Source organism: Lonchura striata, chromosome Z (genome assembly GCF_050655825.1).
Source record: "Lonchura striata isolate lonStrDom1 chromosome Z, ASM5065582v1, whole genome shotgun sequence".
Taxonomy (NCBI): Eukaryota; Metazoa; Chordata; class Aves; order Passeriformes; family Estrildidae; genus Lonchura; species Lonchura striata.
The window spans coordinates 77,391,669-77,408,256 of NC_140740.1; the positions used below are offsets into that span (position 1 = coordinate 77,391,669).

At 38.5% G+C, this 16,588-nt stretch overlaps 1 protein-coding gene across 1 annotated transcript in view; it reads left to right on the forward strand.

Annotated features, from left to right (window-relative positions):
* LRRC2 (leucine rich repeat containing 2) overlaps nt 1-16,588 on the forward strand; it is a 74,357-nt gene that overhangs the window by 28,446 nt on the left and 29,323 nt on the right. Inside the window, exon 4 of the mRNA XM_021534705.3 lies at nt 5,805-5,961. Within this exon, the coding sequence (XP_021390380.3) occupies nt 5,805-5,961 (157 nt within the window). The remainder of the gene's footprint in view (nt 1-5,804; nt 5,962-16,588) is intronic.

Here is a 16,588-nt window from a genome sequence, read left to right on the forward strand (position 1 = left end):
TTTCCATAATCCATGGTCAATCCCCATTTTCTGTTTGGCTTTTTAACTGGCCAAACAGAATAATTACAAGGAGGAAGCAATTATCTCCTTTTCCCACAAGGCTTATATTACATGGGAAATTCCCTCTGGACTTGACTGGAGGTATTTTTATAGAGAGGTTTTCCTGTCCTGAAGACAGGTGTCTCACTTGTGCACATTTGTCGTCATGAACAGTCCATTCTTCTAGATGTTTCTGGAAATGTATTTCTTGGAGGCCTTTTGGGGTTTTGGGTGGCCTTAATATCCCCCTACAGTCAAATGCTGCATCTTGGCCTTGTTTGTGTGCTTAGGTGCTACTGCACTGTGCTTATCTCTGGAAGCTACAACAAGCATGTTTGTCCTGGAAAAGCACTGCTCTACCTGGGCCAGCACAACCTACTGCCTGGCTGCCTTCTCCAGCCACATTTTCTTCTTTCCCATGGCATGTAATTACAAAAGAGCCTTGGTTATTATCAACAATTCTTGTCTTTTATTACCAAAATACTTGGCTGGATCCTCAGCTATCCATCTGTATATTGTTGTTTGAGACATACATATTAGCCCTTTACCTTCTGGGATCTTACAGGGATTCTGCACAGGCTTAGGGCCAGCTGCCATCCACCTGATGCTGGCAGAGGGACATTATAGCTCTGGCTGTTCTGTGATGCCAGGGCACCTGAACAATTTGCACAGAGCACTAAGTGTCCTTCTGAAAAGGGAGGCCTGTTGCATGCGGATAGCTGTAGGTGCAGACATGCGTAGGATATGCTCAAATGACTTCCTAGTTCATGCCACCAACTCTTCCTCCCAGAAAGTGTTTTCATTGGAAGGGATTCTTTCCCTCATGTCCCACATGTCATTGCCTTCAAGGTTGAAAAAACATTCTTCCTCGCAATCCATGTCTTCATGCAAGCCAGACAGCAGATCCAGGCCATAGGAAGGCCTGTTATGGACCCACCTCGGCAGATCCAATTTGGTGCTTGTGGGTGTGGGTAGTTGACTATTCCAGTGCTCTTCCTTTGCCTCATGTTGAAAGGGCATGGAAAGACTCTCTTCCTCAGTACTCCAATTTTTGTCTGTTCTGTCCTCTTCCTGGGACAGCTCATGTTCTCTGTTATCTTCCAAGTATTTCTCCCTCTCAGCTATGGCCTCTGCCCCCATTGCTGTTGCTGACAGAGGTGCCCCTTGCTGCCTGATGAGGACATGGTCTTCCCCTGGCTTGATGTGGAGGAGCTGGGGCATGACCAGCAGGGCCTGCGGATTGCAGATTCCTGACTCTCTCTGTCTGCTGCTCTGGATGGTGCTGTACATACCCATCATTTCAGCCATCCAGGGGGGCTCATAAAACAGGGTCCAAATTGGGCTCATTTCTCTACTGCTTAGAGGTGGGCTACTGAGGTGGGATACTCCATTCTTAAAACCTCAGTATTCTGACCATGCCTGATGTGTGAGGGGCGGGGGAGGCTTCTCTTTTTTGGTTTTGTGATGCAGGGAGGCCACAAGGGCGACAGGGAAAACAGACGAGATGGGTCTATGCTGTTTAGCTGGGGAGTCCATTTTATTCCCCATATGCCAAGGGGAGCAGAGGGGCAGAAGTCTGGGAGCCTGGGCAAAGCCCAGAGAGCCCAGAGCCGAGAGCAGAGAGATCAGACCCAGGGCCATGGGGTTTTATCAGGTGTCCTATGGGAGGACTCTTAAAATCAGATTACAGCCTCCTCAGAGCAGGAAGGCTCCACATATGGCTGCATGTAGCCCACCTGTGGGCAGGAGGAGGAAGATGAAGAGGAGGAAGAGGAGGAGGAGGAGGAGGAGGAGGAGGAGGAAAAGGAGTTGGTGGTCCCATCCCCCCAGTCCTTCACCCTCTGCCTCTTTGGCAGCCTCTGCCACTGAGGCATCCAGGAGAGATGTTACCTCCTGAGGGAAGTGCTCTCCTGCGACTGGGCACTCCAGGTTTCAGGGCTCTTTAAGTAACCTCAGGGTCAGGGCGTGGCCCTGTGTAACACTGGTCTCTAGGTGTTGGAATCTGTGATATTTAAATGATCCCGAGATTGTAGAAAGTCTCTGTCTTTCGGCCCCGTTGCCAAAGAAGAAGCCATAATTCATCTGTGCTGTTTTCAAGGTTTATTCTTGCTTATCTCTAACATGTTCTGCCCTGCCACAGGTCTGTTCTGCAGGGCAGCGTGCGGGGCTCTGCCCTCAGTGGGATGTTACAAACATTATATACCAGAAACTATGTGTGCTATATTTACAGTAATGTGCCAATATCTATCACCTGTGTGATAGATAGACAGTGTGTCCCCAGCCTACACTGTCAATAGAAAAATGCCAACACTACAGTGAAACATGGAGGCCATGAAGAAGAAGAAAAAGGACAAGGCATGCCCAATTTCCTCCATCTTGCCCCCTTTGAACCCTTTATCTAGAATCCTAAAATTCTACTTTTGCACCTGTGCCACACTTATTATTACTTATATCAAACACTCAGAGCTTATAATTCATCCTGTAAGATTGAAAACTCTTTTTCCATGGACAGAGATCAGAGATCTCTGCATAAGGCAGACCCTGCACACTCCACGCAGAGGCTCCAGCTGACCTAAACCATCCTCTCCCTCACAGCCCCAGTGCTTGTGGCCCTGCTGAGCTCAGCCCTGCCTCCCTTCAGCTGCTTGGGGTGCCATCACCCCAGGCAGACAGTGGTTGGGGAGTGATGTCCAAATGTCAGAAGGATAAACTACTTGTTCAATTGCCCTGTTAATGTTTAGAGCTTGCCACTCAGCAACCCTTTCTGTGCAGAACTGTAAATTAATCAAAGAGTGCTTGTGTGAACTTGCCTTTTACACACTGGGTTAAAGAAAACATACAATTGTTTTGGGACAACAGGAAGGACATGAGGACAGTGCCTGTGTGTGCTGGGGACCTGTGGCAGGGAGTGCCTGGAACTGGCTTCAAATTTTTTTAGACAAGTGGAAGATTTGGATCCAAAATTTTATTTTGGCCCATTACAGATAAAAGTATAGAGCTGGAAAATAAGCCAAACTTAAACTTCTTAGGGTTTTGATGACAGTTTTAGTTCAAGCTCATGTCTAGCAGGTGAATTCTCTCCTAATTAGAGATATTATAATCAGCAATGGTTGTATATTTGTTATTTATTTCCTTTTAAAACTTTTTTCTCTTTCAAAAATCAAACAAGTTTGAGGTATTGTTTTGTGTAAAAGGCAAAAGACTGGCTATCCTCCAAGTGTCAGTCTTCATGCAGCAATTTATCAGCAGGCTGCCAGCTTTAGCATGGCAGCAGAAGATTACAAAAGAACACAAGAGAATCAGAGAGTAAAGCAAACATAAAGCTTGTGGAAGTTTCAGTTCCCATTCTTATCTTGTTTGTAATGAAGCAAAATATCACATCAGTTAATGTTTCAGTGACACAAACATAAATGCATTTTAAAATGGAAAATATTGAAAAAGCACATTTTTCACAGTTGCAAAGTATTTGCATTCTTGCATTATATGATATAAAGAAATGTTTGCAAGAAAGGAAAGCAAGTTGGCAGTTGGTAGAAGAATGGAATGTACTTCCATTCTTTTGTAGTCGTGTCTAAATATATTTCTGTTGCTGCACAGGAATATCACAGGTGCTCTAAACAAGTTTTAACACAGACATAATGATTTAAAAAAATATACATTAATAATAAACAAATATTTTTTGTATTTGGGCTTAATTTTTCTAAAATGGTGAATGAGCTTGATCTTGATCTGGTAGAGAGCCTTGCATGCTGCATTGTTTTCAGTGTATCAAGGAGAATTATTTCTTCTCCACTCAGTGTGGGAAAAGAGCATGGCTATTGGCTTCAGAGGAGAAAGGGCTGTGTTTACCACTAATGACCTGGAGATGGTGTGTTGTGGAAATAAAGCTCAAAAAAAAACATTAGGTCAATAGAAAAGCAGAGACTGACCTGCACTGTGGAGAAATAGAGTGGAAAATAGTGTCTGTTAATATAGACATCTTTTCCCCTCCAATAAGATTATTCATCTCTCTCTCTCTGGTTCTTCCCTACAGAGATATCTATAACACTCTAGCTAAATACTATCCCCTCTGTGCTGAATTTTCCACTCTTTAAAGATAGGAAAGAGAGTGCTAATTGTATTTGCTGTTGTCCTCTCTTATTTTATTTTGCTGCAAAGAATGTGCAGCACTGAAGATGAGAAATAGTAACTAATTCCACAAAGTTGGAGAGATTTCTCGCTACCAGCCCTGAGGCATTTGAGGAATTTTATTTTTTAATCGTCATAAACTGACAAATATAGAAGATATATCACAATGCAATACATGCATACACCTAATCGGAAAGAGAAGTAAGAAATGAAATTATCTGTATCAAATATGGAAGGGAAGGTAGCAAGGCAGAACAATAAAGCATAGATTTTATGTTTGCATATGTAAATTTGAAATGAACTGAAATGAGAAGCAATAACAACAAAAAAATGTTTTCTGGTCAAGTCCACTATATCTATAATTAGTTAGATGTTTAAATTTAATTAAGAGTTAAGTAGCACTATTGCTAATCCAGAAGCTCAGCATTAATAAAAAAAATTCAAATGCATAATTCCTACAAATGTCTTGGGAGATCTATGAAATCTAGGAAAAAAAAAAAAAAAGGGAAATATAATTTCAATAAAAAACCCAGTAATTCCTACTGTGTCATATTTTTCATGCACGGGAAACAAATCTGAAAATTATAAAATAATCAAAAGTTGAAACTCTCACATCTTACAGAGCAAAGGTAGTGGCAGAACCTCTTCCATATTCTTTATTCCACATGTTACCAGTGTACAGTGTTATAAAACCTAGGACAGACTGGTTAATAATGAGATACTTAAGAAAGTGGAGTTTAAATGATCTGACCTTCAACTCTTTAAATTTATTTTTGTCTGTTTCTAGCTCAAAGGATTTGGTGACATAATTCAAACAAAGACATGTACATTTGAAGTGAATGCCAATTAATTAAAGAAATTTTGTAAAAATGGAAGGCTTTATAAATTTAAGTTTCATCATGTATTGAAGACTTTTGTTAAACAGAATAATCTGAGAATAACTCAGAAATTACAGGAAATTTAAAAATTATTTTGAATTTTGAAAGCAAAGTATTCTGCATGACTAGATAAAAAATTACTTGCAAATGTGGACTGATTTAAAATTCAATTTTGTTTTATGATTTTAAAATAAATTTTATTCTTTCAAAGGAAATCCTCTAAATTTTTTTGAACATTGCTGCAATTACTTAGGAATTTAAGTCAGGTGATATATGTGTATAGTATTTGAAATGGTTTCTGTTCCCTCTTGGAAAACAAGTTTTGAAACATTGGCAGGCATTCAGAACAAAATGACACCTTCTTTTTTTTTAGCAAACCCTATTTAGATATTCTCTATGCACTCTTCTGTTCTGTGCTGTGTTTTACTACATCTTGATGTGTGAATTAAGGCACTGAAATGTGTTTTAAAGAAATTCTCCATCTGGAAAACAGAAATGTGTGAGACACCAAACAGATTGAGTTCTTCAGATAGGTTTCTGTTTTAGAGCTAATAATTGCATTAGGAGCTAAAAAAATGAATATGTGATGAAGACAGCTGCAGTGGTCCTTAAAAGCAGACAGCTTCTGTAAGGCTTTATCAAACTACTATTCTACATCAAGATAATTAAAGCAAAGTGCATTTTTCTCCCTATTTGAAAACAGAATAACAAAATTCTAAGTTCATGTTTTCTATTTATCTGTTCTTATTTCATTTACAGGAACTTCCAGATTCTCTGAAAGAACAGACCTATCTGAAAGAATGGCATGTGTACAATACATTAATACAAACCATTCCTGCCTACCTGGCACTATTTCAAGATCTGAGAGTACTGGAATTGTCAAAAAATCAAATCAACAATCTTCCAGCAGAGATTGGTGAGTTGGTCCAAGATATTCAGATATTTATACTCATACCATTTAACTCTACTGCAGGGGAAATGAGCATCCATGGATATTCTTGTTAATCTATGGATAATTGTCTTCCTTGTTTACACTGAACAGTCCCCACTACATTTTTATATCTCTCTGGCTTTAATTATACTTGCCAAATTGTATTGAGAACCATGAATATAGTATGGGAAAAAGTTAGCACATTTTTGTTATCTGATTATAAGGCAATTATTGCTTGTATTCAAGTAGATGAAGAGTTGCTTCTGGGAACAGGTGGTGTTTTATATTCCTTACAGATAAAGAAAAATAGAAATATTACAGAATTTTAAGTCTCAAACAGGATTAATTGAAACAAAAGATTGTAGGGGAAAAGGAACAAAAAATACAATTCTGCAAAAAAGATGCATTTTATTTTTTTTTAAGAGTTCAGTAATTATCTTAATTTATTAAAGAGATATATCATAGTGTAATGGATTAATAGAAAAATTTGAATTGGAAGGGACCTTAAAGGTCTTCTAGTTCCAACCCCTCTGCTGTGGGCAGGGACACTTATTAGACCAGGCTGGTCAGAGCCCCTTCCAACCCAGCCTTAAATGTTTCCAGGGATGGTTCTTCCCCTACTTTTCTAGGCAGCCTGTACCAGTGCCTCAACACCCTTACAATGAAGAATTTCTTTGTGATATCTAATCTAAATGTACTCAACCTGATGTTATAAGTTTTAAAAAAAAATTCTCAATGCTTAAATAGTTTGCCACTTGCCATTTTAAGCTACATAACAATGATTCTAATGCTTACCTCTCCTATGGTTTTAGGTCTTACAATAGAAAAGCTTGTTTGACAGATTGTATTGGTACTGAGAGGGATTTACTGCTCTTACAAGGAAAAAATATAGCTGTAACAGGTAGCATGTTTGAGAGCTGAAGAAACTGGACCCATTGTGGGCTTGCCAGTGTCGTGCTCATACACCTAGCTATCCTAATACCTCAGCCTTTGATTTTAAATACAGTAGTTCTAAGCTTTTCCCATGAGTGTCATTCCTTATGTACACTAAGAGATAACAGCTTAAAGACTAAAGCCTCCATTTCCCTTGATATCAAAAGTTTAACTAGGAAAAACAGGAAAAAATCCTGAAACACAGAAATCTAAGTGAGAGCTGTCCACTCTTTTAGTATTGTATTAGTCAAGTAACACTCATGCTTTTGGTTTATTTACTAGCACTGTATTTTAGAAAGAAAATTTTACATGGACATTGAGATCTATATTATGGTTTCAGTCTGGCATCTAAACTCACTAACAGATCATAAACAAGACCCAAGCAGGAGATAATGGATATAAAATGAACACGGTTTTATCAGGACTTTGACTGCAGAACTGAGATAGGTCAGTGAGTTTAGTGGACAAACACCTTATAAAATGTAGTTTGGAAGAAAGTGGAAATAGCATGGAAGAAAGGGGAGAGACTGCTAGTTTCCTGCCAGAGGCTACCCTGAACCATTAAACAGAGGGTTTAAGGAGCTGTAGCTTAACAGTTGAGGCAGGTAGAGGCAAAAAAAGTTTTTCTTTATTCTAATAATGTTATGCACTGTTAATGATAATGATCCCTAAGGAAAAAAATAGCATCACTAATGCTAATAAAATCTGTTTCCACAATAAAGGCATGAAGACAGATCTCAGAGTCACAGAATTGTTAAGATTGGAAATGGCCTCTAAGATCATTGAGGCCAACCATAAATCCACACTGTGTTAATCTCCAAACCATGTCCCTAAGTGACACATGCACACATTTTTTTTTAGCATTTTTGAGGATGGCAATTTTACCTGTTATTTGGGTGGCCTGTTCCAATGCCTGGCCAACCTTTCAGTGAAGAATTTTTTATCTAGTATCCAATCTAGATGTCCCTTTGTGCAACTTGAGATAATTTCCTCTCATCCTTTCACTTCTCCCACTTTTCATGTAGGAGAAGAGACTGACCCTCATCTTGCTACACCCTCCTTTTTAGGCAGTTGTAGAGAGCTATAAGGTTGCCTTCCTTTTCTCCAGGATCAATAACACCAGGATCAAAAATATCAGCTTCCTCAGCTGGTCCTCATAAAATTTGTGCTCCCCAGCTCTGTTACCCTTCTCTTGACACTCTGCAACACCGCAGTGGCTGGGGCTGTTGATTAGAAATTGGGTATTCCCCAATTTAATGTTCCCACTGAAGCACTCCAAACCACGTGGCACTCATTCCATCTCCCTCTCCTCTCCCCTTTCAGCTGTGTGGAGAGAAAAATTTGAGGTACGAAATGTAAAGACCATGAGTTGAGATAAGAACAATTTACTGGAAACAGCTAGAATGTCATTACAGAGCAAAGCAGTGACACCCAACCTCACTTACTTGACCAGAAGAGGTTCCCCCTTCTCCTACCCCTGAAAAACTCTGTGAGGTAGTATGGAATAACTTCTGGGTATTAGCAATACCCCCTCCTGGCTGCTGCAAAGTTTAGCCCTGTCCTGGACAAAACCCAGGGGCCCAGAACTGAACACAGTTTGGATTTGAGGTGTGGTCTCACCAATGCTGAGTACATCAGGACAATAACTTCCCTGGTCCTGCTGGTCACAGTATTTTTGATACAGGCCAGGATGTCTTTGGCCTTTTTGGCCACCTGAGCACACTGCTGGACCGTGTTTGACTGGCTTTCAACCAGTATCCCCAGGTCCTTTTCTGCCAGGCAGCTTTCCTGCTCCTTTTCCCCAAGCCTGTCATGCTGTATGGGGCTATTGTGACCCAAGGGCAGGACCTGGCTCTTTGTGTTATTGAACCTTGTATAATTGTCCTCAGCCCACTGATCCTGCTGGTCCAGATGACTCTGAATATCTTTCCTACCCTCTAGCAGACCAATCTTCCCACACAACTTAGTTTTTGCGACTTAGGGGACACTTGGATCTCCACATCCAGATCAACAATAGAGACTCTGGGTTGGACTCAAAGATCTTTGGGTTAGACTTGATGATCTGGGTTGGACTCAATGATCTTGAAGGTCTCTTCCTACCCAGTGATTCTGATTCTGTAATAAAGACTCTAAAAGAAGGCTGAGTCCTGAGGAACACCACTGATTCACTTTCCCTTCAATATGTTTATCTCGCTAGTTTATACCCATGATTTATTTCTTCCAATGTTTTTGTTGCCGTTTTTTAATGCAAATGTTTGCCTGAAAGGGCCAGAGAATGTTACAAAATGCTTTGTTGTAGGGTTTCCATCAGACACGGTGTTAAAGCACTCACCATCCTCCTCTTACCTGGGAACTTTTCAGAAATTTTATTTTTCAAGATTCATAACATTTAAGCATTCCTCTGTGGAAACATAGATTTGGGCATTAGACACCACATAAGCAAATAAACAAATTTGCTAAGCCATAGATACTACTTATACACACACACACACACACACACATATATCTATTATATATACATGTAACTTATATATAATTCTACATCATAGTAGTAATTCTAGACTATCCACAAAACGATACATAATCACTGATGTAGTCTAAAATGAAATAATACAAAAATCCACTCCAGGATTCTGTACCTGAACTGTTCAGCACTCTTTTTGCCAAAACTTCCTGATATTTTCAGTCTTAATGAATGTTGTGTGTTGATAGACCACCTGTTAGTAAGGCGGTGGAAATGCCCTTTTTGTTAGGGCATAAATTAAAGAGGAGCTTTGTCTTAATTTTTGAATGCTCTCTTTGTTTACATGTAAGGGGATATGCTTGCAAATAGCTGTGCTTTTATTTAATGTACTGTACATGCATATAGAGATGGATATTAATGTGTATTGGAAATGTTAATTGTTTTCATAAGGCAATATTATGGAAAGTCTTGGATATTTTGAAGTTTTTGGATACTGCTTCTAAATGAAATCGTTCATATTTTAAGTATACTTATATATAAGTCAACTTATCTACTAAAGTTTCACGAGGAAAATTACCGATGTGTGTATGATTTGGGAGGTCTATCTAAGCAAAGAGTGAGGACTGAGTGCTAAATCAGAAGGTAAGGTGTCTGGAAAGGTTAAGTGCTAAGGTATTAATCATTTTGTCTTCTGCTTACAAAATAGCAATAACTAGGTAAATATCACAGCTGAAATGTACTTGAGAGCAATGACAGAGAGTTGATGTTGGCAGTGACATACATCTTGTTGAATCTTTAATCTTCAGACAGAATTGAAGTCAACTTTAGATCAACAAATCATATGGCAGAGGATAACATGGTGAGCCATATTATGACAACTTTTGATTCTCACAAGAGGTAAAGGTATGAGAGAACATCAGATGATAAGAGTATTTTCAATGAAAAGAATTATTGCTGCAGTAGAAGTTTCCAGACTTCTGGAATATTGAAGTTCATATTTATGTTTTACTAGATTTAGAAGATAATGCTCCACTCTGAATCAGAGAGAAGAAAGAGTTGAACCCATTAGCAGATATTTCATATCACACTTTTATAGTCATATATGTACATGGACAAGAACTTATTTATAACAGAAGACAGCTGAGAATACTTTTGATTTGATAGTTTTTGTGTAATAGCAAATATTTTAATCAGATTTGTAAAAAAAACCCCAAAAATCCAAAAAGCTGCAGAATGGAGTTGTCTGTCTTAAAATGGTTTGTCTAGGAATAACAGATAAAAAATTCTTAATGGGGTATAGCCAGGGTATTTTCTTTGTGTTCTGAGTGAGATTAGAGCTTTGGCTTTGACTCTGTGCCTGCAGTACAATTGCTGTATGCAAAGTAATGCTAGTACATTAGTAATTACTATAACTGAAACTATCCAACAATATATTCTCATATTCACATAGGAAGTAGTGAATGGAAATTTCATATGTTCCCAAAGCCTTTGTGCTGGCATGGAACTGTAAGGTTAGATTTGGACTTTTTTGTCCTACAAATTATCCATTATGCTTCTCAAAGAGCTGTTAATAAAATATTTGTACTGTGTCTTCTCCCATTTTTGATTTACCAAATATTTAGGATTAAAATGGTGACATCCCTTCCATGACTGCACAAATGCAGGATTTGACTCCCACACATGTTACATATACATTCATATAATATTCAAGAACAACTTCTGAAGTAAATGTTGTAATAGTAAAATCATTGCTGTACAATACGATCTTTTACTATGCTTAATACTGCTGAATTTTCATTCTATAAAATATGTAAATTCTGGAATTAAACAGCTAACATTTCTGTGTTTACGGAAAGGCAATAAAAGCCAAAATTAAATCCATGGCCTCCCTGAAAGTTTTCCAATTAAGATTTCTTTTTCAAATGGGAGGTCCAGTGTCATAGCTGTTGCATTTATTCACAGCTTAAATTTTTAATTCATTTTTAAAAACCTGAATTGGTAATTAAATTCTGTAATTTCTTATAAGCAATGCAGCATTCTAATAATGTTACTACAAATTCACCTTTAACACAAGCCTACATTAGTGGTTCTAACAAGGTGTCAGAGACAAAATACAGATGTGGTTACAGAATGCCTTCATTACCTAAGATCCTACTCAATGCAAATGTAGATCCACTCGTAAAATGCTGGACAACTTTTTATGTTAATCTGCAAGCATAGAATAATTTAATTATGGAATGACTTGGGTTTGAAGGGACCTTATAGATCATCTGATTCCAGCCTCTCTGCCATGGGCAGGGCCACCTTTCACTAGACCAGGGTTCTCAAAGCCCCATCTAGTCTGGTCTTGAACACTTCCAGGGATCGGTCATCCACAGCTTATCTGGGCAACCTGTTTAACTTCCTGATCACCCTCAGAAGAAAGAATATCTAATATCTAAACTAAACCTACCCTTTTAAAATTTATGGCCAATATCCTTTTTTCTGTTCCTACATGCCTTTGTAAACAGCTGTCTGGCTATTTTTGGAGGCCTCTTTCAGGTACTGAAAAGCCACAGTAAGGTTCACCCCAGAGCCTTCTTTCCTATAGGCTGAACAAGCTCATTTCTTGAGCCTGTCTCTCAGCCTGTCATCATAGGAGAGACCATTCATTCCTCTTGTGTCTCTCCTCTGGACTCAGTCCCACAGGTCCATGTCCTTCCTGTGCAGGATTCCGGGTGGGCTCTCACCAGAGCAGAGCAGAGGGGCAGAATCCCCTCCTTCCCTCCTAAAGTGCCTCAATGACTGTATCACATGCTCAGTAGGCCTGATTTTACTGGGCACCATACCAAAGACAATGGAGAATTTCTACACTAAGAAGACATAAATAAGCCACTAGATGCAGGTTTCAGGGTTGTGAAAGTCCATATTGCCTTATCACTCTTATTATTTCTCCTCCTCCAAATGACAATGTCTGTGGTATTTGAAGAATATTTTGGGATTCATCCCAAACAGTGATGAATTTTGTGCTCCACAATTTTGTGCTCCTTCGGTCAAGATGCAGGATTTGAGAATCTTTACTTTTCATGGATGTTTTTTATAGTCACACATTTGTGCTCTCTCTCTGGCAAAGTTAGCCTAGAAGATTTCACTCTGTAATCTGGATTACCATTCCGACAGCTCATATAGCCTAACTCTAGCCTTATCTACATTGTTTGTTATAAAAATTTCAAACAGTTATTTAGAGGAAGGAGTCATTAGAGATGTGGTGTTGAATGGAAACCAGGTTGAAATAAAAAAAATTACAATGGAAAAGCAAGCTGTTCCCAACTTGTTTTCAATCTTTCAAAAACATGATTGAGCTTCAAGCAGCAGATCTTGACTACCTGGTATTCCATTATGTATTTGATACAGAGAACTGTGGAAAATGAATGTTTGACTCTAACAGAATGGACTTTGATGCCACAATTATAAAATGAGCAAAAGAATTGTTAAACCAGAGGCAAAAATATGTTTATTTGTAAAGAGAAGGTGGTTGTCATGAAGAAGGTAATTTGTGGGTTTTCTCAAGGACCAGTCTTGACTTTATCACTTAGTAATTTTCAGGAACGGGGTTACTGAAATTTTCTGACACGGTTTATCTGGGTGTTGTCACTGCAAAAATAGGTGGAAATATGGTAAAACTGATGAGCAGATAGACTCCTAAAATACAGAGATTAAATGCACAGTTGCAGAGCTCAAGATCATGTATTCGGTTTTCATGCAGCATGTCAGAGATCATTAAATGCAAAAAACGAACAAAATGAAATTCCAAATTGAACAGTCACAGGAGGACTACCCAGTAATTTTAGATGAGAACAGATGCAAAATAAGTCTATTAGGACCATTTAAGGAGGAGAATTTTTATTTTGTCAGCAGAGACTAGAAAAAATGGCTTATTCAGGCTAGTAAAATTAATTCTGAGATGTCTGTTACCTATGAAAACATCAGAAGTAAACACCAGGGAAGGAAAAAATCTATTTATGGATGAACTAGACAAAAGAATGAATGTTTATAAAATTTCTACAAATAAATTTAGGCTAACAATCTGAAGATTATTCCAAATAAAGAAAATTATGGAACTCAGTAACTTCTTATAATACCATTAACAGCAGCAGATGTAAAAAATATACTACTTTTCAAATGGAATGTGAGAAATAAAAAAAATACGATTATGTGAAGTGGTCATGAAAGGATTTTATCCAGGAGATCCTGGTTTGTCTTATATATGTCTAATCACCCTAGAGGGCGTGTTATTGCTTGACTACTACTCACTGGTCAGGTGGCATAACTTAATCCACTGAAGAGCCAGAGGTGAAAAATAGCCCCTATAGAATTCCAAGAGGTTGTTCCCTGCAGGCAGATCTTGGCAAGTTTCATCCCATTCATCTATGTTGTCTGCGTTTGTTACAGAAATAAAATTCCATTGCATGACTTATGCCTTTTCCCAGCAAATTTCATAATCTTAGTTACAGAAGTTACTGTAAATTGACTGTAGACTCTGTAGTGCACTTCTGTCATGTTAGGGAGAGACTATATATCACAAGAAAAAATGTGATGCATTTTTTACTTATCTTTTTTCTCATACCTGCAAACCATACTGGGAACATTGGCATACATGTTAGGTGCTATGAAAGCCAGGCAGAGAAGCTGTGCTTGAGTCCATCACACTACCCAGAAAGGCTGCTATATTTTTGTGATTTCTTTTTCATAAATAGTTATGCTCCCTGTCTCTAATGCATCAGAGATGACCACCTGAACAGAATTAGATGAGACTAGCATGTTTGTAACACCAAATGCCTTGCTTAGTAGTCCATTAGTAGTTAGTTCTTCAATTGCTAATTGAACTGAGAGGTGGAATTAGCAACATCTGTTGTGGTTTAACACTTGTAGGCAGCTAAGCCTCATACACCTTGGTCAGTCCCCCTCAGTCCTGTTTCCCACAGCAGGATGGGGAGAGAAAGGGAAAGGCAAAAGTGAGAAAACTCATGCATCAGGATAAAGACAGTTTAGAAAGAAGTAAAAAAAACAATGTTGCAAAAGCACTCACTCACCACAAATTGATCCGCATTCAGTCTCTAAGCAACAGAGACCTTAAAACTCACTCCCATTCTGCCCTTTCTCCATTTTTTACTGCTGAATGTGACATTATATGCTATAGCATATTCCTTTGGTCAGTTTGGATCCAATGTATCAGCCCTATCACCTCTCGGCCTCCAGCCTACTCCTGTCTGACTCTCTGGGGCACCAGAGTGAGAAACCAAATTTTTTTTCTGTGTTAGTGCCATTCAGTTATTACCATTGTTTGGTCATAAATCCAAAAGGTAACACCATAAGAGTTGCTATGAGAAGCACAAACTCCATTCCAGATAGAACCCGTACAATATTCCAGTGCTGAAAGGACAGGCAAAACATTCCAGGGCTATTGAATAAATGTTTATTCTTTTATTCCTATGGGATTTGCTCTCCTTTAGCAAGGGGCTAATTGGTTAAGGAAGTAAATAGTGATTTTCTGATTCTCTAGTTTTAAGGTATTTCTGTTTCAGTCATTATTTTGTTGCAATGAAGTGGTAAATTCATGGTTTTGACACTTAGCATGTGATATAATATCTTCATCTACATTATTACTATACTAGATCTACATTATTACTAAACCTGGTGAGGTTTTCTGGTCAGTAGACTAAACTTCTATTATTTTTAAAACGTAGTTCACATGTTGACACAATTAAATTTGTTTTATTACCCCAACAACCCTTGTCAGATAGTGTACTGGCAAAACAATTAGTCTGTAAGCCTGTTGTAGTCTTACAGAAATCTTTTCTTCTATTTTATCTAAACCAGCAGGTTATAGTAAAGGAAAACAAGGTCACCATCCTAAAAGGAAAGCTGAATTTAAAAATACATCTCAGTTTCTGGAAGAACTAGAACTAGAAGGAAGCTGGGTAGAAGACCCTATGCATTTCTTTGTTGTAACCTGTAGAGATTACTGTTACAGAGTTATCACAATATATGCCTTGCCTGCCACATGTTAGATGATTTGGGTGGTTCAGTCATAATTTAAAGACAATGTTGAGTCCAAGGGAAACTATGAGGTTTATATAAAATGCTGTGTGATCTGGTGACTGCTAGTGTTGGCCATCAAACTGCATGTCTCTGGCTCTGGCAACAGCAATTTCTCAGGGAAAAAAAAATATAGGACTTTCTACTCCCTATGCCTCTTCTCTGTCCCTTTCAGTGGAAGCAATAAATAGCTTCTGGTGAGGATTTCCACAGATTGCAAAAGGTGAGCAACTCTAAGGCAACATTTGCTTTGGAAGAAATTTAACTAAATGTTAATGTCCTAAGGATAAGAACACTTCTATGACACTGACTTGAGTACACTTTGTGCTCTGTAGTGTCAATCAAATCTAATGAAACACCAGATTCTTAAAAAAAATTGGTTATAAATAGAAGATTGATATGCTTTAGGAATGGTACCCCCCAATTTAGTGGCCCTCCAAGACTCTTCAAACCATGCACCACTCCATCTTGCTCCCTGGCTTTCCCCTTCTCCTCTCCCTGTAGCATTCTGGAGAGGAGAATGGGAGGAACAAAAAGAAAAGATGAGAGAAGAAAAATTTACCAGAAGCAGCAATAAGTTAATAAAATGTATAGTTACAACCAAAATACTAATGACAGAAGTTATGAGAAAAGATGCAATTCACACAGAAAAAAGCCCTGACAATAGAAAATTAATAAATCAGATGGTTCCGCCTGCCATGGTTACTTGGCCAAACCACAACCCTTTCTTCCTGGAAGAATTCTCCTGACAATGATGTGAGGTGATATAGAATAACATCTGGGTCCTGGCCATGCCCTTTATCAGCTACTGAAGAAATTAGCCCTGTCCTGGCCAGACCTGGGACTCTGATTAATGTAAGTTTTTGGCAGCTCTGTGTCTTTTCTTGCTTTAGAAGTATCTAGTCTGCTTTGAGAATTTGTTGACAATGATACCATTCTCCCCAGTTTCCAACTGCTGAATTGCATTTGTGTTTCTTCTGCATTTCTTTCTGAATGCTGTATTCTGTCACTGGTTAGAAGGGAATACTACAGGAAAATAAATGAATAGAGGTGAATATTGTAGATGATAACAAGCTGAATATATACAGCTGATATCCTTAAAGGAAGGGATGCCATCCAGGACCACCTTGACAAACT